Below are 23,443 nucleotides of genomic sequence, written 5' to 3'. Positions count from 1 at the left end.
TACCTGCTTTAGGTGCAACAAACCCTCAAAAGAAGTAGCTGAAATATTTGTTGTGGATCTGAAATGCATTCTCAGAAATTGAAATTATTGCTAAATTCAGTGCCCTCACTAGGCAATCATCTATATTATTTGTCATATATAAATATATGCATATATACTAGTATGTATGTACATGCATACACATTCATCTATCATGTGAAAGATAGATTTCATTTTTTTGTCCATCAACCTTTTTTATTTTGTGCTATTCAACTCACTTGTGCTATGACTGAAGCCAGATTAAAATCAAAATCTTAACATGCTACTACTAACAACCCTATGATTCATTAGCACATAATAAAGACAATATGCAAAAGAAAGCTGAGATGATGACAAATCAGGATTTTGAAATGCACTGAGAGTAAGGCAATAGGCTGTACATTACAGCAGAGGAAAAGCTGAAGAAATTCTGGAATTCATAAACGCATCTTGCTCGAGTAGGGGTTGCTCTCCCTACTTTGCTGCAGAGTCCTATGCTTTTTTCCAACATCACTCTCCAGAATGCAAGCTCTATAGTTTCTGCACCTACCAACACCTTTAATGGTAGTAAATTCAAAGCTTATTAAAAATGCCCTGATGCCACAACCTGGTAAAATAAGGCACTTCCAGGGCTGTATTCCAGCGGTGCCATCACAAAAAGATCAGCACTGGGAAGAAGCACTCGGATTTTGCTGAGTTCCTAGTTTTGTCCCGTGAAATGCGCCGTCTCGGAGCGGTCTCCCTCCTCTTTCTTTTGAGATGATTTTCTTTAAAGAAGCCGTTTCATCAGCTGAAGTGGAGGATCTACTTCTTTGTAAGCAAGAGGTAAATCTTCAGTTCCTGACATTCAGTAAGGTGGAAGATCAGAGTGGTACCAGGCAACGTCTTCAGTTCATTCAATATCGCTCTACTCGAGCTGACACGCCAGCTAAGTCGAAAGTGTGTGTGGATTTCATACTAGGCCCGTATTGAAAGCTATGAATGGACATTGGTACTGGAAAGGTCATTCCTTATGATTTCATTTACTGCAAAGAAAGAAGACAAGAGAAAAGGAATCGATTAGCATCCCGCTGCTGCAGGTGGGTCTCTTCAGTACACAGCCCCCCCAAGCTTGCATCCGTTCCTTGACAGCTTCAGTAGAGCTCTGAACAGTAAGCGTGACATCCCAAGACAGCTTGTACAGGCTGATCACAGTGCAAAACAGCAGGATTAACCAAGGTTATTAACATGCTAAATACCATGTAAAACCAGGCATCACAAGAACAGCAGCATCCCGGATCCTCGATTGCATCAAACATATTTAACATTTCAAATCAGTTACAGGTAAAACATTTCAGTTGCTCTAGAACTGGCTCGGAAACGTAAAGCAAAGAGAACCACAGTCAATCTTAGAATAATCTACCCCTTCCATAAAAAGAGCCATTTGGGAAGTACGTTGGCCATGGCAGAAAGCTGCCAGCCACTGAGCCTGGGTACGTGCAGCCACTGAACCTGGGTACGTGCAGCTGCAATGCCTAGATAGAACACGACTTCACATGCTGATTTTTTCCACTGTGGGATGATATTAGGAAAAAAAAAAAAGAAGACGAGAAGAAACTGCTGCGCGCTTGCCCATTGCCTGGAGCTGATAACACATGTAAATACACACCCTCCTTTTGTGGTGACCAACACACGTGGACGTGCTGTCTTTGCTCCGATCCGCACAGACAGATGGGAGTGACGAGCAAGTTAAAACCCTTGCCAAGAGTCAGAGGAAAGAATAAACAAGGTCCACTGTCTCAGCATCAGCCAGTCAGACTGCATCTCCACTGATAAAGCGTTGTTTTCTTTATTCACGAGTCTTCTTTCATTCTTTTCCCCCTCCCCTGCAGATCATCAAGCAATACAGTTTCCCACACTCCAATTATGTCCATTTATCAGCTTGTGATTTTTGGCAGATGGACAGGAAATGACTGGACCTGGCAAAGGCCATGTACAGTGGACTACACAACATCCCTTTTATTTCCACCCCACCTCTCTGCAGTGACTGTGACCACCTGATTTACATGAAGACAGACAAAATGCCATCAGCAGGGCTATCACCGCTTCTAAGTTTCCCTAACATTGCTGGGAGCGGTAAACACATGCTCACGTCATGGAAGAACCACGGAAAAGCCCGCATTCTCCTTTCCTCGTGGGCTGCTGTTCACGGCCATCCAGATAACTTCATGTCGTTACTAGAAAAGACCAAGCCTGTCTAAAACCAACTTCCTGAAGCAATTAGTTGGGGTTTTTGTTTCTTTCTGTTGTGGGTTTTTTTTTTTCTGCAGACCTATTGCCCATTTAGTACTTGCAGCACATGAATCAGTCAGGATTTGTGTCACACGTCCTGGCCACCAAAACTACTTCTACCAATGGATACACACACCATACTTCAGAAAGGAAATATCAGTTGTATTTGTAACCACCTATTTATGGCAGCAAACTAAGAGTGGTATGGAAATGAGATGCGAAGACAAAGCAGTTCTTTCTCTTGAGAGTGCTGTGGAGTTCATCTTTAGTATTACCAAAGAGCGGAAACAAATTCAAGCATCAAGCCCTGCTCTGTGGCAAAGGCTGCCCTGCACGCATCCTAACACAGCAAGAAGTGCCGCGCCATTTACATGCTCCAAGGCTTCAGACAGCTTTTGGGGCCGAGTCTCTGCCTTGAATGCAAACAGCACACTTCTTCTGTGGGGTGATTTTTCCATGATGCTTTTGTAAAGATAGTTTCTCTGACAAACTTCTCAAAGCAACATTGGGTACGCAGCAGAAACACACAGTGGTATCTTGGTCTTGAGTGTGACAATGAAAACAAATCCTCATATGGGTGAGACAGTGTCACATTTGTTGCTAACTTTCCCTCAAAGTTTCTGTTACACCAAATAAAATTAAGATATTACTCAAGGTAATCCTCAGTCTTTGTACAGTTAGTGCTTGGAAACATTAAATAATGAATCTTCACAGCGCTTCAGTAAAGTATGAATGTAGGTATCACCAGTATTTCACAGATGGGGACAGGGAGGTGGAAAAGCAAAGCAGCTCCCCATCTCAGTCAGGATTAGCACTTGGGTATCTTGAATCTCAGACTAACACTACAGCACACATTGAGGTACTCTTGCTTGATTCATGCAGTAAAACTTGCAAAACTAACATCCCCCAGCCCTCCAGCCCATGCTTTCCCCTATTAAAGCATCTAGTAAAAATATTTTGGAAGCAACTTGATGACACGAGGGTCTAAGAGCCAAAGGTCCATCGGCTTAGGCACTGAGAGGCTGCCCTTTCCAGCCATGCTAGGTACCCTCAGCTGAATCCTCTGTCACTCGAGTGCTGTAGGACACATGGCTTACCCTAGAGATGACATGGCTTTTCCTTTCAGCTGGGAGCCCACCTGCTCAGCCCATGACACCACCACGGTCCTTTGGTCACACTCTCTACAGCTCTCAGCAGCCAAACCAATCCATCCCCAGCTGAAATCGCTTGCAATTTTGTTATCAACTCCAACAGGATAAGGATTAGACCTTGGGCTTTATTGCTTATTTTTATTAGATGTTAATTTCTTAACAGAGGCGGACTTCTGCTACCTTGACGAGTAGCAGTCAAGTCTGGTGTCCTCGTGTAACAACGTCTGACAGCTGTTCAACAACAGCCACTAGACAATGTCAGCATGAACTCAGGAGACAACTGAACCTCAACCAAAGTGCACTCACTGCCACCGGATCTCACGATCAAATGAGGTCAGAAACGCCATTCAACTTCTCATCCATGGTGGCCTGCGGACAGCGTGGCTCAGACACAGGTCTCTCTATTTCATTGTCACTTGTTCCCCTTTACCCACCGCACCATCGAAAATGCAAAAATTCCCAATAACGCAATGGAAAAACCTACAGAGACGGACAAGGGTGCACGCAAAAGGCCCAGGTGGGGCAATACGTGATCCAGCAAAGCACCTGATCTTGTAGAGGCAGACTGCTAGCAGAGAGCACTAAACATGAGAGCTGAAAGGGGAAGTGTGCTGAGAGCGGGCTTTCCCGTGCTGCCCGCCGCGGCACCTGAGGCTGGAAGGAAAACCCTCCGGTGGGTGGGAACGGGGGGAAACCAGGCGGCAAGCGCACATGAAGTGTGCTGGGTGATGCTTGCTGGGTTCGGCTAGAACAATGCTCCCCCACCTCCAGCTGCATGGTCTAGCACTCCCATGAAGACTCCTCTCTCCCTCCAGGTCTGAGACAGAGATGTTGAGGGAAAACTTATTGGGGTGAAAATGCAGTTTTGGGTCAGTCAAAATGACATGAAAATACAAGATTACATTTCTCAAATAGTTTCAAATGTCTTTAGCTATATATAATATTATATCATATTATGTTTATTATACATAATAAAAATATATTTATTTCAAATTTCTGGAAAATATGCTTACTTTAATCCTCCAAAACATATTAATGTTTTTGTTGCATGTTAGGAAATGTTTTATTTTGGATCAAATGGGATGTTTTGGAATGTTTTGTTTGATCCAAAACTGATTTTTTTTTCTTTTGGCAAGAAAACGTCAAATATTCTTGTTGTATAGGACCCAAGATTGTCCTTCCCAACAGCAAATCGAAAATTCTGTTACTGAAGTACAACTCTGCTGAAGCATCCTCTATGTTCATCTGTACCAGTGTTGCATCTACCACAATGGCCAGTAGCGAGTTCTTTGGGAAAGGGCACAGGAACCAGGCACACCTCCAGTGATGGTTTCTCTAGTACACCTTTACTCTGCTGGAGGGCTTCATGAGCAAGAGGAGGTCTGCATCCTTGTTTCTAGTGAACTTTGATGAACTTTCTTCCATGAAGTTTTCTAAGAACCTTCTGAACCTGTTTTGGCCTTCACGGTTTCCTGCAGCACCGGGTTCCACAGTTTAAGGATGTGTTTCTGGAAAATGTACTTTTTTTTTGGTTTAAACTTGTTTCTTGATAACTTCATTCATGTGTCACATGAACGAGCCGATTGTTCACCATCTCCTTTGCCATCCATCACACTCTTTCCCCTTGGTATCCTCAGGGCTCATTTGGTCCTTGTAGGACCACTGCAGAACTCCCCAGAGAGGTAAGATATACTGCTTGTGCAGAGAAAATAATTGGCATTTTTCTCTTAGTTCCCACCTTTCTAACAAAATATTTATTATATACTTGAGGGGAGTCAGCTGGTTGCTGTCTTGAATGCTCAAGTTTTGGCTTACAAACCTGTTACTACAAGAGTATTGTGTGTGCTCCACAGAACAGCAGTATTCAGTGCAAGCAGTATTTTGGCCTGGGTTTGAATTTCATTCCTAAAGCAAATGCTGGTCTTTGATTCCGCTGCTGCTTGGATACGCGTCCATTCATGTCTGTAGTACCGTTCCAGGAGTAGTTGTGTTTTGAATGAGCACAACATTTTTCAAAGAAAGGTTGCAAAGGCTTTACACTAATTTTTAAAACAACATAACCTAAGTACTCAAAAAGACCCATTTTATAGACAGGACAGATGAGTCCCAAAGAATTACCTGGATTGCTGGAGGCCCTACATACAGCTTAGCAGCAGATCTGGAATAGCATGCAAGGTGTTTAATCTCCAATGCCTAGATTAGCACAACACTTCCCTTAAAGCAACAGGTTGATCCCTATCAGATCAAACAGCTGAGTACAATCATTTACAACACCTTTGTCATCAGATTTTTTTCACTGTTTTTCTGCTGGCTTTGGGGAGGGGGGCCACTGTCGCTTTTATAGCTAACACCTACGGTTCCCCACAATGCCTTCCCTCAACTGATATTTTCCATTGTCACGTTCAGCTTTTCCACTAACAGAAAGTAAAAAAAATAATAGTGCTGAGAAATGCAGGTAACATGTGACCTCTCTACCTGTCAAGGCGTCTGAAAGAGGAACCTTTCCTTTGCTGAACAGCAGATGCCACGGTAGCAGGATGTGGTGAGCTGTTACACCACATTTTAGTTTAATAAGGAGTTTTTTCTTCTTGTATTTAATTTTGCTTTAAAATGTCCTTGCAGTGGAAATTTTTGCTTTACTAATTAGCAAAATCAGTATCTTACCGATGCAACAGTTTGGGTTCCTGCACGGAACAGGACAACCAGATATATCTGAGCAAATGTGGGTTCCATATATAGATGTGAACTTCATAGGAAATGGAATATTTTTAACATTTGGTGGCTGTACATGGATTCCATCAACTGGCAAATCTTTAAATTTCTGCAGATTTCTGCTTTCCTTGTATCTTGACTACCAATATGGATAACATTGTGGCCTTTTGTCTTAATAAGATACCTGTTCTTCTGAGACAAAGTTCTGCCTTCCAGCTCAGACATTGATCCCACTCAGGTCAAAGATGTTACCAGGTCAGTGGTGCAGGGAGCGGGGAGAAGGCAGATGCAGGGGCTTTCCACAACTGGGGAGCTCTTTGGGGCTACAAATATGAGAGCCTGGAAGACTCCATACTCCTAAAGGTGAATGTTCCCAAGAGTCTGAAAAAATGGAAGGTGAGCTGAGAGCCATGGTCAAACCAACAATTATAAAGAGCTAAGTCTACAGTTTTGGGAGGGAACGATGGCACTTTGAAAACGTGTCCCACCTCTCTTCGCTTTGTTAGCAGTAACATTAAGACTCCGGTGTCTGGCTGGGTTAAGCCACTGTCTCTTCCACACATCGCACATCAATGGCTGTGGAAGTCAATGATTGTCCTTCCATTGACTTCAATCCGCTTCAGCAGCAGCCCAGAAAGGCTTGTACAAGGAGACTGAGCAGTGGAGCTGTGGGTTTTATTTACCGTTGTACCCCTTTCCAACTGCACTCTTCTCTTTCACAAGCGAGCTTCACGGCTCCCCGCTACACTCTTTTTAAAGGGGTGTGATAGAGTTGAAGCAAAAGGGCACTGAGAGTTTTTGCGCAGAACTGACACCTTGTGATTCACTGGATGTGTACGTGTCCCAGTTACTGCGTAAATAGCAATGGCATCAGTTTGGTTCCTTCAGGAGGATTTTTGGTCTCCTTATCAATAGGAAGAGCCACACGGCATGTCCCAAGACATCCAGGCCTTCAGGGTCACATGAAGCTTTTTTCCACAGCTGACTAACCAACCTTTGCTTGTTACTTCATGTCCACCTGTGACCGCTTGGGGACCACTGTCTCTACGATGGTGCAGAACCAAAGCAGGAGGTTCAGATGCCATAATGCTCTCTCACCAAAAAGGAACAAAAGCAACCTGCTCTGACTGGTGCACATGCCATGGAAAATACAAGTAATACCAGCTGCATCTTTCAAGCTACATATGTGAAAAGCCCGTGCAAAATTACGCCCAGATTCTGCTGTGTCCGGACAACAACGCTTCATCTTTCAGATGAAGAAACGTGGTGCCATGTCTGGATACCACCTTTGGACGATGTTTGACACTGGTCAATCTGCACAGCTAGGTTTCACATTGAGCAATCTCCAGAAAAGAGCAGCAGTCCTGAAAGCAAAACTGCCTCAATCTGGCTCATCATTTTTGCCTTCCAGCAGAGTTCACTAGCTCAGGTCAAGCCTTATGTCCGTACAACTACAGTGACAGGCAGGTCAGGGATCTCTCCACATACCTCATTACACAGTGCATATGTACCCCTAAGTGCTCTGAATTTCCACTGTTGGCAACAGCTCACTGCTCATGAGCGTTGGGGAGCAAGGACTGTGTTTTCCTCTCCACTGGGTACAGCTCTGACCACGCTGTCACTATTCAGCATATGAACAGGGACAGGGAAACATAATTCTAGAATGAGTCTAATAGTTTGACGCTGACACCACGCTACCTGTAGTAATGCTTCGTAGTACGACGTTCACTTTGCTGTCTATAATTACTGCCCTCAGATTTTTCCACCAGCAATGCCACATCTTGCTCCATCGCCAGGCTCCTGTGCTCTTGTATGCCCTTCATTTCAGATGAAATACCACATATTAGCATCACTGAAGAGGAAATCAAAGTCACAAATGAATGCAGAGGAAGCAGGAATACAGGAGGAAGAAATGTTTTCCCTGATCTCCAAGTACAGATATTATTTAAAGAGAAAAATGGCTAAATATAGACACATATATAGCAAGTAAAGAAATAAAGCTCCCGGTATAAACTCCATCACATGAGTAAAATCCTACAGTTTTTATCAGTGTACCTACTTCCTCACTACTAATAAGCAGCACTCCTTTCTGACATATGAAAGCTGCAACAAACAGTATAGAAATATTATTTAAATCACTGAAAAAAATAGGGCTTAGAGAAATTCTTTTTTCAAAGCTAATAAATACTGTCCTGTAAATAAGAAAAAAAAAAATTCAAAAAATAGTGATACAAATTCCTGAGGTGACAGCCTGTAATGTGAAACTATAGATCACATTAAAGCTTACTGAATTAAAAACCAAACAAAACAAGTCTTGTGAAGCAATGGAAAATATAACTCCACACGTTCCATAAAGAAGTCAGATCTTGTATTACCTCAGGTGTCCTGGATGTGTTTAAACCTTAAACTTATTTTTATCTGTTTAATCATAATAAGCCACCACCACAGGGCATGCTATTTTTGGAGACAGCGAGTAAGACAGCGGAGCAAGTGAGTGACAACAAGTAGCAAGTTTTAATAAAACATGATCCTCCCATATGAACGTTGGCTTGGCACGACGGATGGTATTGTTGTGCACGACAGCCATTAACATGGAGTCATTTTCCTACCTGTTCTACCCTCTGCCTTATTTAGCTCAACAACTCCAAGTAACACAAAATCTCCCACAGCGGCTGCGCTGCGGAGGGCTAATGGGAAAGGCTCCTCGCTGTAGTGCGATGACAGCACCGTGTGGCAGTAATTTAACTGGGGCTCTTGACTAGGTGCCCAGACTAAATGAGTCCCATCCTATTGCACCAAAACTCCTGGGTTTGGATTTTTTTCATCCCTCCCATACGCAACCCTGGGAACGCCCAGCGCCTCTTGCTCTGCAAACACTTAGGGATGAATTCCCCGGCTACTGGGACTTAGGGCAGGAATTGGCAGAGCCGCAGCGATTCCCAGCACACTGGTGTCTAAACTCTAGCTCGTTTTTACTCACAATCTGGGGTAGCTGCGCTCCACCCGGTTTAGCTTTTATACCAAAGAATCAGAGAGGCAACAGGGATTTTCAGTAGCCCTCACTGAGGCCAGCCTTGCCTGGAGCGGCTGGGGTTTGGGCTGCGCAGAGGCTGCAGGATCTGCCCCGGCATGATGCAAGCATGTTTGACACACACATACGCACACGCGTGAGGGTAGGGCTGGGCAACGGACAAATAAACCACATTTTAACCAAAATTATGTGTTTACGTTCCTAAGAGCATCTGTAAGGGAAACAAAACAGACATATTTTACATTTTACACAAAATTTCCACTTGACAGAAGAAGGACGCAAATGCTGTTTAAGGCAGCCAAAACCCGAGTTTAGTACTGCTGGAAGCTTTGTGGGTACCAGTCAGGAAGAAGTAAGGATGAGCATGCACCACTTTGCTGGAGACAACAGAAATCTGCCTCTGCCAGAAGAAATCCAGTAATACAAACCGATCCTGGTGATCGGTTTTACTTTCCAGTTTAGCGCCCAACAGTAAAAAAGTGCTGTCAGACCCCAGCATTCAAAACTTATGAATCATGCCCTGAAGCATGACGAGAACAGATTCAAAATCGAAACAAATTTAAAGCAATTTTGCATTTGCCTGGTTTTTAGCCTCCAGACTTTTTAGCTACAGTCTCTGGCAGTATTTATTAAATCCTGGATGTAACAGAAATGAAACCTCCTTTTTTCCTTTTTACTCTCATATTTCTGGTCCCATCCCACAAGGTTTGCTGTACCTCACAACTAGCGTTCAACTGCTGCGTGGGCAACACTGGAGACATGAGGCTCTCCAAGCATCCCATGGCTAGAAGAGCAAGGTTAAAGCCCATCTGATGGCCCCAAGGGCTGGCAGCTCCCGAAGTTTACAGTCAGTGAATGGGAGAGGGGGAGTGGGTCTGGACCATGCTGCAAAGCTCTGAGCCCGACGCTGGAGGCTGCTACTCGGGGACCTCCTGCCTTGCCAAAGGAGCATCCCATGTGCACGCATCCAGCCAAGCCTTTTGGACCTCTCATGGCAATCCGCATCAAGCCAGACCTTTCCATATAATACAAGAAGGGGTTTCTCCACAAGCTGGAAAAGTGACAGATTAGCTTCAGAAAAAAAAAATTTCTGGGGGTACAGGAGGAAAAAGGGGAGCAAAAGAAGATCCATAATCAGTGAGACTTACTGATTTCAGAGTTCAAAAAAAGCCAAGTAAGACTGAATTTCTCTATCGATTATAGAATTATTAATCTTTTTAGAAGCTTTCCCAACATTGCACATAATGAGCAATTCATCAAAGCATATTAGGTGCCACAGAAGTTGCATTCAATATAAAGGGGTCATTAAGTTTCTTGTAATTGCACATTACTGAAGCTTTTGTTAGTTCTAAATCAAATCAATGGGATGTGCACGTATGCTCTTTAATTGACTTTATGTAATAATAGTGTGGCCCCTAGTGATCATCTGGAATCCTCCAAAATGAACCATCTTGCGTTGCTGTTCATAAAAAACGAGCTCATGTGCAGCTGAGCATATCAAATAAACCAAAGAAATAATGAATGGAAGAAAGAAAGGAGCACCTTGGGTCACAGAGGAGTATTTGCTGAGTGCCCTTTTCTTTCCACGTCAGAGAATGGCCAAGAGATTCAGCTCTTCTTCCACTCAACCAGCCTCAAAGTCTGATGGGCTTCAGTAGGAGTAACATTGGGCCTCAACACTAAGAGTGTCCTGGAGATAGGTTAAAACAGGGTCTATGTGATCTTTTTCTGGGCAAGAAGGGCTTTTTGTTTTTTCATATGCACCCTATTTGCCCTATTATCATCACCATCATCAACACCTCTTTCCTTTATAGCCCTTTTCATCAGCAAACCTCAAAGTACATGTTAAACAGAAAAGATTAATCACAGAATCACAGAATCACAAAGGTTGGAAAGGACCTTCAAGATCACCAAGTCCAACCATTAATCCAGCACCACCATGTTCCCTAAACCATGTCCTGAAGCGCCATATCCACACGTTTTTTGAACACTTCCAGAGATGGCGACTCCACCACCTCCCTGGGCAGCCTGTTCCAATGCCTGACCACCCTCTCGGTGAAGAAATTTTTCCTAATATCCAATCTAAACCTCCCCTGGTGCAACTTGAGGCCATTTCCTCTCGTCCTATTGCTGGTCACTCGGGAGAAGAGACCAGCGCCCTCGTCGCTACAACCCCCTTTCAGGTAGTTGTAGAGAGTGATAAGGTCTCCCCTCAGCCTCCTCTTCTCCAGACTAAACAACCCCAGTTCCCTCAACCGCTCCTCATGAGACTTGTGCTCCAGACCCCTCACCAGCTTTGTTGCCCTTCTCTGGACATGCTCGAGCACCTCAGCATCCTTCTTGTAGTGAGGGGCCCAAAACTGAACACAGTATTCGAGGTGCGGCCTCACCAGTGCCGAGTACAGGGGCACAATCACTTCCCTATTCCTGCTGGCCACACTATTTCTGATACAGGCCAGGACGCTGTTGGCCTTCTTGGCCACCTGGGCACACTGCCGGCTCATATTCAGCCGGCTGTCAACCAGGACCCCCAGGTCCCTTTCCACCAGGCAGCTCTCCAGCCACTCCTCCCCAAGCCTGTAGCATTGCATGGGGTTGTTGTGGCAGAAGTGCAGGACCTCATACAGTTGACCTCTGCCCATCGATTCAGCCTCTGATCCAGATCCCTCTGCAGAGCCCTCCTACCCTCCAGCAGATCAACACTCCCACCCATCTTGGTGTCACCTGCAAACTTACTGAGGGAGCACTCGATTCCCTCATCCAGATCATCTATAAAGATATTGAACAAGACCAGCCCCAGAACCGAACCATGGGGAACACCGCTTGTGACTGGCCGCCAGCCGGATTTAATGCCGTTCACTACAACTCTCTGGGCTCGGCCATCCAGCCAGTTCCTCACCCAGCGAAGAATAAACCTGTCTAAGCCATGAGCCGCCAGTTTCTCCAGCAGAATGCTGTGCGAGATGCTGTCAAAGGCTTTACTAAAGTCCAGGTAGACAACATCCACAACCTTTCCCTCATCCACTAGGCGGGTCACCTGGTCATAGAAGGAGATCAGGTTGGTCAAGCAGGATCTGCCTTTCATGAACCCATGCTGGCTGGGCCTGATCCCTTGGTTGTCCTGCAGATGCCCTGTGAGCACTCTCAAGACCAATCGCTACATGATCTTCCCCGGTACGGAGGTCAGGCTGACAGGCCTGTAGTTCCCAGGATCCTCCTTCTGGCCTTTCTTGTAGATGGGCGTCACATTGGCAAGCCTCCAGTCTTCTGGGACCTCCCCTGTTAACCAGGACTGCTGATAAATGATGGAGAGTGGCTTGGCAAGCTCCTCCGCCAGCTCTCTTAGTACTCTCGGGTGGTTCCCATCAGGCCCCATAGACTTTTGGGTGTCCAGGTGGTTTAACATGTCCTTAACTGCTTCCTCCTGGATTATGGGCGCGTTATCGTGCTCTCCATCCCCATCTTCCAGCTCAGGGGGATGAATACCCTGCGGATACCTGGCCTGGCTATTAAAGACTGAGGCAAAGAAGGCATTAAGTACCTCAGCCTTGTCCTCGTCCTTGGAGACAATGTTCCCCACCATATCCAGTAGGGGATGGAGATTCTCCTTGCCTCTCTTTTTGTTGTTAATGTATTTGTAAAAACATTTTTTGTTATCCTTTACGACTGTGGCCAGACTGAGCTCCAGCTGGGCTTTTGCCTTTCTAATTTTGTCCCTGCTTGACCTAACAAGATCCTTGTACTTGTAATCAATCCTTGTAAGCATCCTTGTAATGCTACCATTCACATCGTCTAGCAAAGAGGGCACCGAGACAGGGACAACACTAGGATGCTGCTGCATGTACAATACATGATGTGCCTACATGCTGCTTTGGGGGGTGACCACTGTTGGGCCACATTCCCACCTAGGCTGTGGCGAAGGCTAAGCTTTGTTCGCTAACCCCTAATTCACATGTTTTTTGCTCTGACAGATAAAATGATGGCCATGAGATGACTCAATGAGTGGCCAGATGCTGCTCGATGGAAGAGAATGGCTGGGTGGGGTAACAGAATTTTTAATGTGTTTGATAAGGGAAAAGAAATCCACCCATGAGCCTGCTGGGGGCTAGGCTGGGAAAGGTTGCGCTAGCTGTGGGAAACCCTTAGGTGATGGAAGATGGCTGCTAATCTTCAGCAGTGGGCATAGGAGCAGGGTTACCTCTGGGAATCTGCCCTGGTGGCTGCAAACAGCCTGCAAAAAAATGATGCAGGCAAATCATCATGCAATAAATTTGCTTGTGGCATGATGACCTGGCTACCACCATAATGTGAGCTGTATGTAATGCCACCGGGTTTTATTTTAACTACGGCAGCATCTGTTGCTGAAGAACGCTGCAGTTCAAAGAGGAATGCACATATCTCTGCCATGGCTCCTTGGAGAAGAGCACTGGCAGTGGTTGATACTCTTGCATTGCTTTTGCACCACACTAGCTATACTGAGTAAAGACCTTTCCATGACAAAATTCCCGTCCAGTTTGGCTGGGAAGGTTTGATCCAAGGGCTGATTTAGTGGAGCCACACTGGAGACATAACAATGCAAACTGGGCCACGTTGTGGAAACCCCCAGCTGGGTGTTGTTAGGTGCTCTCCCCACCACAAAAGACATAGCTGTGAAAACCACCGCGTCCAGACAGTTTCTGGACCCCAGTACTCCTTGGATGCTAAAACGCCTATAGCAAGCGTCTCAAATTAGAGCAGCTGGAAGAATACTGTTATTTGTACACGGTCCCAGTGCGACAGAGCTGCAAACACGGCAAAATGTCTTTTCCTCTTTTCCCCTCTCCCACATGCTGTGTTAAACTGCAGAATGGCTCCTTAGGCTAGACTGACAGAGCAATGTCAACAGAAAAAACAGCAGATACGGCTGCAAAAATTCGGTAAGAATCACAGCCGGGCTCTCAGGGAAGAAGAAACCTTCTCCCTTGCAGCTCAATGCTTGACACAAGAACTGTGCTGAAGCTCAGGGCTCTCCACTAGAGAGGAAATTTATTCTGCCCCAAGAAGGAAGCATGGCAAACCTGTGGCCAGCACTAGAGAACTAGGAAAAAGGCACTTACAGAAACACAAGCATACAAAAACTCATCTCTCAAGCACACTTAAGGACCTGAAATTTTATTCAAAATGTTTGCATTACACTTTCCAAACAACCACTCACAACGTGTGACAGACTCCTTTTCTGCCTCTTTTTGAGTACTTGGACCCCAAACCCCTCACTTCTCCATAGCTGAGAAATTACAGGGCACTGCCATGGCCTGGGCTGTGATCTGGCAGCACATCCAAACTCCAGTAGGAATTTGGCCTGCACTTTTGAGAGGTGCTCCAGGAAACAAAATGAGTTTAAGAACTTTAGCAGCAATTCAAGAGTGGCTTTAAAAAATTTATTAATGCTACAGTGAAGAAAACTGGCTGCTTACGTGAGATTCAGTCAGGTAAAGTCAGCTAATTCATATCAGGAGGTGAAGGCACGGAGCCTAACAGAGCAGCTTTGGAAAATCCACATGACTACACGTTGCTCAGAGGGACGGGCGGCTCCCCGCTCCCCGGGGAATGTGCAGACCCTGGGACCTAGCTGTGGGCATGCAGATGTGCAACATCTGGCTCAATCTTCAGAAGCATCCTTGCGACAGGAGCAACCCTGCAAGGGTCAGCTCTTGCTGAAGACTTTGGGAATGCAATGCTTTTCAGGCTGGGGCCTTAGTGACATAAAGGACATTTCACTGATGCTGTGAAGGGAAAAAAGTTAAGTGCAACAAAGGTTTTGGTGAAAGGCTGCACAAGCTGATCGTTGTTTGCTCCACGCAACAGCCTTCTCGTGCACCACACCTTTTGTAAAACACAGTTACATGAAACAATTTATTATCTCCAGTAGCTTCCGTCTACACACATTTCTGAAATACTTTCATTCCAAACTGTTTTGAGAGGAAATATTATAAAGAATGGAAACCTGGCAATTAATTGGATGGAAACCTCTGTTTCCATTTTACAGAATAGGAAAAAAAAAGGGAATCATAAAAAGAATACCCAACATTAACTGCTAAGTAGGAAGATGAAAGATAAGCAGAGGCCAGTGACTGGGAGCACTCGTGCACTGCATGCATTTACCTGTATTTGGACATGGTTCTGAAGGGTGGGTCAGACCTGTATTTGCCATTCTCCTTCAAAACCACATAAACACCTAGTTAGAAACTTGGTTTTGACATATGAAAATTCTATTTTCTTAAAAACTCACAAAATAAATACCTTGAAATTTTTTTTCAAAGTACGGAAGAAAGGCTTTTCTGGTCAAGACACAGAGCAAATATTTACAGGTGCTGGGGCGACACCATTTCCTCCCTTTAGGCTTCAACCTAGTGTCTGCCACATAATTTTATCCATTCAATGATTTTTTTTTTCCAGACATCTGCCAAGAGGAAATAACTTTGCTGTATTGGGAGTCTGGGAATCCTAGAAAACAATCTTAAATCCATAAAATAATTGAAGTGCAGCTTTACTGAGCTGTTCAGTTCGATTCTGATTTTTATTACAATGTCAACAAGAGTTTAATTTGTTTTAAAGTTTAGGTTCTTAAATCTGAGTGATATACGGTAGTTTACAGCTTGCTGGCAACAGCTACTGTGGAAAAAAAAATGGAAAGTGCATATAAAGGCGGTTCTAAGTTTGACATTGTGAAAGCAGGGAGCAGTGCCAAGAGCAGCAAACAGCATGGCTTTCCCAATCCTGGCTGGCTTTAGGGACTGCTTGCTATTGACATCAGTCGCTATGGGATACATTTCCCTGCTCTAACAAATCTCATCTGGAGCCTGTAATTAAAAAAGAAATGTCTCAAAGTGTAATTTCTTTCCCTAAAACATTTACAGATGTTAACTAGATTGCTAATGGTGTGAGATGTCTGTGGGCGGACATCTTCCTCCTAATCTGCTGTGTCAAAGAGGAAGATTTCTTTATTAAAACCAGTTCTAAAGGTAGCATCTTTTCCGTGTATGTCTCTGTATGGGGGTGGTGGTGGTGTCTTTTCTTCTAAACCGCTTGCTGAACTGAAAGGTTTGGAGGTGTTTTTCTTTATAGTTTCTTCTTTTTTTTCTTTTCTTTTAGAAGTCATCTCCAGAGTCAGGCTGATTTAAAATGTATTCAAAGTGGCTAAAAAAGTCTTTGCTTAGCAGATTAAGAAATATCCTGTCTGAGCTGTAGAATTATAATAATAATAGAGGTAGTAATAATAATCATAATCATAATAATAATAGTAGTAGTGATGTAAGTTTCTTGCTCTAGTGACTTTCCACCAGTGCCTTTGGCTGGCACCCTTTGCGAAGTGCTGCTAAAAGCATTTATGGGAGCCTGCCGGACGAGCGAGTAAGCTCATCTGCTTTAGGCGCACACCGGACACGAGAGGGGAGAGCGTAAAAAAGGGATGAGCTTTTAGAAACGCATGTCCCTGGGGAGGCGAAAGGGCATTTGCTCGGCTGGCGAGGGAGCAGTGCCTGCTGGCACGGGTCTGCCCACGTGCCGGCCCCGGCTCTGCCGCGCTGCTGGCATGGGACGTCGCTCCCAGCCAAGTGCTCCTCGGCTTGCACGGCCGTGTCGAGCATCTCCCTGCTACCCTGCAGAAGGGGATGGTTAAAACTCTTCTTCCCGACACGCGCAGCCCAGACACAGTTGTCTGCTTGGGCCTTCCCCCCCGCCAATGCCCCCCTCGCTTTCCTTTTTTTTTTTTTTTTTTTTCCAAAATGGCTTTGATTGGAGCCAGAGCCTGGGGTAAATCAGAGGAATTTCTAGATTTTTCTGAGCACTGCGAGCTCTCACTGTTTTCCGGTACCTACTTCCTGCCATATCTAAAATAACAGCAGCTGCAGGGGCCTGATAGAGAAGAGCTCCAGGGGACAAATTCTCACAAATGGGGTGGGAAAGAAAAAAAAAAAAAAAAAAAAAGACAGTTATTAGGGAGCCGATAACACACAGAGCCAGCATCAGATTCATTGTTGGAGTCGATAGCACCGTAGGCTGTGGATGTTGTTGTCAGAAGAAAACAAATCCTGTAAAATGGCCATGGGAATGATAAGTCCCCATGTTGGCTGGGATAACAGGGGTAGCTTTACAGCACTTGACCTATTGTATGGAGTATCGTGCCTCGATTAGCTAATGTCTCCGAGGGCCAGATAAGTGAGGATGAATGCTCTGCCCTAGAAGGTTTCATGCTTTCTCTTTGTCAGGGCTATCTACGGAGAGCTGTGACAGAAAGTTTTGCGCACATAAAGAAGGCCCCCCACTTCAGTGAAAAACATTACAGAAAATGGAAAATTGTTGAAATTACCCCATTTTCCATACAGAATGAGCAGTGCAGTGTTGTCATTGTCTCGCTACAGGCCACACGAAACAGTACAGCAACTCAAAAGACCTCCAAAATGGCACAAAGAGACCTTACACACCTGTACAACAACTACTCCGGGAGAGAAATTTCTCTTTCCTACTGGCATGAAGGGGGACAAAACAGGCATGGTGCATTCACCCACAATTTACTTTTACCCACTATTCAATGTGCAAGAACGTAGGGCTCCTTGAGATCCCTTTGTCCTAGGCCTTGTAACCAACATAAACATTACTTTAAATATCAGCACACCCAAATAACCAAAGTGAAGGTTCTTCAAACCCTGCAAGTCAGTCATGCTACATGTATAATACAGGCGGTATTTCAGATTATTGTATGTACTGTTAACCTTTACATATTAATGTAATACAAGCTTTTACAGTTACCTTGGGAACTATAACTTGCGTCTGCATCAACTTTTGGGTCCTTAAATATTCACCCAGTATTAGAGATTTTCATGCTTTTTTTTTTAACATAGGTTTTTTAAGAGCATTAAGTGATAGCTTCTTGTGATTGCAAGTTGAAGCCTGATCCAAAGAGCACAGAAGACAACAGAAGAATTACTATTAATTTCAATGGACTTCGCATCAAGTCCTTATTAAACACAGGCTGATACGTAAAGACAGTCTACTAATGCACAAGGCAGGAAAGAATCAGTCACTGCATTGTAAACACTCTATTTTGCTCATTATTCCCTAAAGATTATTTGAAATGTTTTAATGTTGATATGCAAAAAAGGCAAGTAGATCTGTTCTCTTATTTTGCCTGAATTTTGAAGCATACACCACTTCTCTGATGTCAGCAGACTTACTTCTGATTCCTATTGCTCAAAGAAGACAACCACATTTCTGTGTTTACTTCAGTGTGTTGGCTTTAATGCATATGTGTGTGGGTACAGTTTGATCCTAGAGCCCTACCCGCTTTCTAGGGAATAGTGGAAAATCATACACAGGGTTTTAGTAGCATGTGGTTTTTCTCTTCTAGATTCTAAATCATTTCTCTAGGCCTAAAAATCCTTGCTTTGCTCGAGTACACAGCTCAGCTGCCAATTTTTAATTGTTAAAACACGATGATGTGAAGCTAGTTGGTTATTCCCGTTCCCAAAAGAGGCTCCTTAAAACACAAATCATCTTTGCTTCATGCTTAGGTATTATCAACTAGAATTACAGAAAGTGGCCAAGTTTAGACAAACCAGACAATATTCTAGCCTAAACTCATAAAACCTAAACTAATCAAAATAATTTTATTAACAAAAAAGTCACACTTGATGATATAAAGAAAGTGAATTTCTATTTCTGCAAAAGTAGAAGTAGTTAGAAAATATGAGGTATTGCCTAATCCTGGTTTAAGCACTGTTATGGCTGTGCTGTATTACCTATGCTTATGGAGTAGTACATTTATGGTAAACTGGTTAAGGAATTTGGGAGTAGGGTTAATGAACTTTCCTTTCACACTAGACTAGATCAGATCACAGAAGGAGATCAATCTGTCACAATTCTCAGCTTTTGTTCAAGAAGGGCGAGCATAGTGAAGGTCAGAGACAGAATAAAGAGCAGCACTGAAATTATTTACTGACATGAGACTGGAAAGAATATCACATAGCTACATGGAGCACAACTTGGACTTTAGACACATAGGAAAGAATGGTTCATTTTATGCCACTAACCATAGCCAAGGATTAAGATATTTTGGAAAAGCCCTATTACTTCTCATTCTGCAAACCAGGATTTCATTACTGGTAAATCATGAAATTTATTAAGTCCATTCATACAAATTAATTTCCTTTCCTGATTTCCACTGGCATGTGAAATACAGATACATAATATATATAAAAGTCTGTAAAGGAAAAGAAAAAGATACACAGCAATGTCTGTTTGTACTTAAAAACAGGGCAATCTCAAGTAAGGATGTAGCTAGGAGAATTGCCCCTGCAGCTAGTACATTATTTCTTAAATAAATCGGCTTAGGGTCTGAACAGGTAGAAATCAGTGCAGCTGCACTGCATCTAGATGGATTTATGCTGACTTAGTCTAGTTGTCTCTATCATGAATAACCAAAGGTAAATTCTCCCGCTCTAAGATTTTAACTTTGCAGCAGCGATGTAAAATCTAGACGTCTTATCCATGTTATGAGAAATATTCCTCCTTAAACATCTTAAAGAAGAATTCTTGCAACCATTTTAGTGTGTCAAGGTGTGGGGTTTTCCCTCTGCAGTGGTGCTTCCCCTCAATGAAAGTTTTTCACATGAAATTTAAATCTGTCTTCAGACAACTTTCTGAACACTTATATTTTTCAGAGAATGGGCACAGGGAGGCGGTGGCCCGCCTTGCTCAGGGGACCGTGCACAACAGAAAGCATGATACAGCCTCATTTGGCGTCACAAGCATCTGCCAGCTTATCCCTGAAAGACGGTCTTAACTGACAGCAGAGAAATTACGTTGGTCGTTGCAGAAATCTAGACTTCATCATCAGGGAAACCATAAATATAGCCACTGAAACATCAGGTACACGGTTGGCTGGTCTCTAGCTGGCTGACCAAACGTTTTTAGGGTCACAATTCACACGATCAGATGCAGGCAGTCCTGCCTCCTTCCTGACTAAAATAAAAGAAGACCGTAAGTTTGCTTCAAATTTCAAAAGCAGATTTTTTTTTTTCCTGAATATTCACCTAACAAGCAAAGAAAGGGTCCATGCATTTGTAGATTTCTTGGAAGGAGAACTGGCATCTCTACCAAAAGTCTGCTCAATTTGCATAATCGCCTCTGTGCTGAGTGCTTGGACCTGAAATATTCTTTCTAACAATAGTCCACCCGACTGTTAGCTAATATACAAGGGCAGGCCCTGTTCCAGCAACCAGTTCACTGGGGCAGAAGGTGCAGCTTGTGTGCAGCAGACAGCAGGACAGAGATACTGGAACTAAATCTTATCAATCAACAAAAAAATGGATCCTACAGAAACATTTGCATTTTGTTGCTTCTCTGGTTTAAGATGGTGATATTCCCCATTACAAAAATCAGTGGTAGAGAAAGGTTTAGAGAGGAGTTTTCTCTTTCAGTTGAGCAGATTTTTTTTTTTTTTTTGAAGTATCCAAGTGATTTTGGTCTGGAAACACTTACAAATTTTTGATGAGACACCATTCAGTCCAGGTGCTTTTCCCAAGTTAATATTAAATATAGCTTTGGAAACTTCAGCAGATGTTCTAATTTTTTCAAGTTAATTTTTTTTTTGCTACTTTATTTAAATAGCTGACTCTAATTGATTCTTTAATACAGTGATTCATAATGTGTTGTGAATCTTCTGTTAATTTACTTGTGACTCTGTTATTATTTCCCCTGATTTAACACATCCTGTTTTAGAACATCCATCGAAGTTGATGGAAAAAATTTTCATGGCATTTGGATCACGTCCTAAATGTAATTTGAATGCCACCTTTTGAAAGCTGCAAAGTAAGGGGATTTCCTGTTTTATTCTTCAGTCATGTAACCTTGAAAAAGATCTTTACAAATTCTCCTCTGCCTTGTCGAAATCTGACCACTTCGACTCTTTCTAGCAGTAATTTTTCTGCGTAATTTTTAATTGGGGAAGAGTCAATGGATAATAATTTCTGATTCTTCTAATTTTTATTGAATGCCCTGTTACACTGCAAGAGGAGTCTTAAAACTGATCTGAAAATTTCTAAGTTCAGGTGATGTGACTGTATTTACTCAAAGAGCACTTCCCACCCCCTTCTTTTCTACCATATTTCTGAGGATTTTTTGGGCTCCCTACAGGAGCTCTTGGCAATACAGCATGGAAATAACTCCCGGGGTTATTTGAGGGTCCTGTCCCAGTGGAGCCAGGCCACCAAAACCACCTACCTCTACGCGGTGCAGCCATCTCACTGGAGATCAATACAGACAAACAGATGGGCTCCTCTGACTTGAGCTTACTGCTCGGATACACTCTCTCCTCAGATATATATAAATTTAATGAGCACATTGCTCATTTCATCATGTCCTCTCATTTTTCTCTATACTTAAATTATTTTGAGGCAAAGTGAGGTATTCTTTAGATACTTTTCCATGGCAGTCAAATCCTGGGCTATTACTACTCATTTGTACCATTTCAGTTTTAGACAAACTCCTCTCTCTCACACCCACACTCACCCTTTCCCCTCTTCTTCCAAAATTCATCTTTGCTCATCTTTTTTTTATGGGGATGTTATATTTAACCTTCCTCTCATTTCTCTTTTTCTCAAGCCTTCTTTTGCTCTAATTACACCACCAGGTAGTTTCACAGCCATACTCTAAGCCTGAAACTTTAAAATGCTTGCTAACCATGCTACAGCATCATGAGAAAGCTGCTATTTTTTTATTATGTTTCCCAAATACAATAAACGTATATACACAGACGCACTTGCTTGCACTTCTCACAAAGGGCCCCTATCCCCCAGCTGTGCCGAATCCTCGCCAGGGAGCAGCCCCACGCAGAGCCCCTGCTTTGACCGGAGGTCCTGGAGCCCTGTCACACAGATCTGACTCTGCCAGCAAGTGTGCACCAACTCAGCTCAGGGCTGTAGCTATCTCTGGACTTGTAAACTAGCTACTAAAATAGCGCAAGAAGATGCTTACACATTAGTAAGTCCTTCCGGCAAAACTTTCCTTGACTTCAGCACTGCTCTCTCCTCTTTAGGACTTTAGTTTACCATTGAAATAGTGTAAAACATCTGGGATATTGTATTGCAAAAAGTTAAGTCTAAACCCTCTGCAAAGGAGATGGTCACCTTTATCTCTACAATTCTTGCTATATGGCAAACAGGGCAGAACCCAGCAGCTTGCCTGGCAACAATGGAGGTTTGCAGGTTCCTACCAAGCACTGGTCTGACACTGTGCATCCAATTGTGAATTTGTTGTTTAAACAGACCGTAGTGGTGCTCATCTGGCCTGTAAAGGTCCAGCCTGGGTTTCTGGAAATGGTGGCAGAATACCTGGAAAGTTCTCTGAAGCAGCCATTGCTGCCATGTTTGTCCACTGATGCAAAAAGCATAGTCTACCTGTGGTTCATGGCATTTGCTGCCCTGGAATCAATTTTGCTTCTTTTTTTTTGCAATGAGGTCTTTCCTTATCCTAATATACTCTCTGTGTGGAAGAAACAAGAAGCAAAAATCCCTAAGAACTCTTTCAAAGTTACCTAGTAACTTAGGGACTGGGGTAGAGCAGCCATCTCCATCACTGGCGGCCCTTTCAGGGCTCCCTTTCAAAGAGACCTCGTGTGGTGCCAGGGTGAGGTCCCTCTAGCCAGAGCTTGGACTCATTATATCTTTCTGCAAAACCTGAATTTGCGTTGCATCAATTCTAGCAGCTTCAGGAAGTTCTAGCCTTTGACTGCTAGGGCCCAAGGGACAGCTCTGTATCTTCTCACGCAACCGTTATCAGTTAATGAGTCGGGGAAATTTTTCAGAAGACAGAAAACAAACAAGAGTGTGCATAATTGGAAAAATTCAGGACCAGTTTCTCTGCTAACCAGTTTCTATATGACAATTTCACACACAGACATTGAGAAGCACATTCGAACCTCCCAGTACCACTGACCCAGAGACATATTACTGGAAGGAGAGAAATCTATGCCTGGAGAATTTGTTAATGGCTCATGGAAATGCTCCAAGATGAAAGCCCCCAGGTGAATAGCTGAGTCCAAGCACAGCCTGGAGCACGGTGGAACACAGGGTTATCACAGAGGAAAAAAGCCAACTAAGAGCAAAAAGATCATCTTTACCAGCTGCTTCAGTCTTCAGAAAGAATAGCTGGATAGCAAAAGCTCAGATGCCTGAGAAACATTCAGCAGCAGTGACAACTGCAGCTCAGAAGCATGCAGCAGCAT

The 23,443-nt window shown here is 43.6% G+C and overlaps 1 protein-coding gene across 2 annotated transcripts in view; it reads right to left on the bottom strand.

The window, feature by feature from the left end:
• Positions 1–993: 993 nt before the first annotated feature.
• NFATC1 (nuclear factor of activated T cells 1) overlaps positions 994–23,443 on the bottom strand; it is a gene marked incomplete at both ends in the record, with an annotated part of 114,991 nt that continues 92,541 nt past the window's right edge. For both annotated transcript variants that reach the window (XM_081996379.1, XM_081996380.1), the window contains one exon: positions 994–1,043. In XM_081996379.1, the coding sequence (XP_081852505.1) occupies positions 994–1,043 (50 nt within the window). The remainder of the gene's footprint in view (positions 1,044–23,443) is intronic.

This window comes from Phaethon aethereus, assembly GCF_964289735.1.
Source record: "Phaethon aethereus genome assembly, chromosome: 2".
Taxonomy (NCBI): Eukaryota; Metazoa; Chordata; class Aves; order Phaethontiformes; family Phaethontidae; genus Phaethon; species Phaethon aethereus.
The sequence above is the reverse complement of the archived record's forward strand: the minus strand, read 5'-3'. Positions and strand labels throughout refer to the sequence as shown.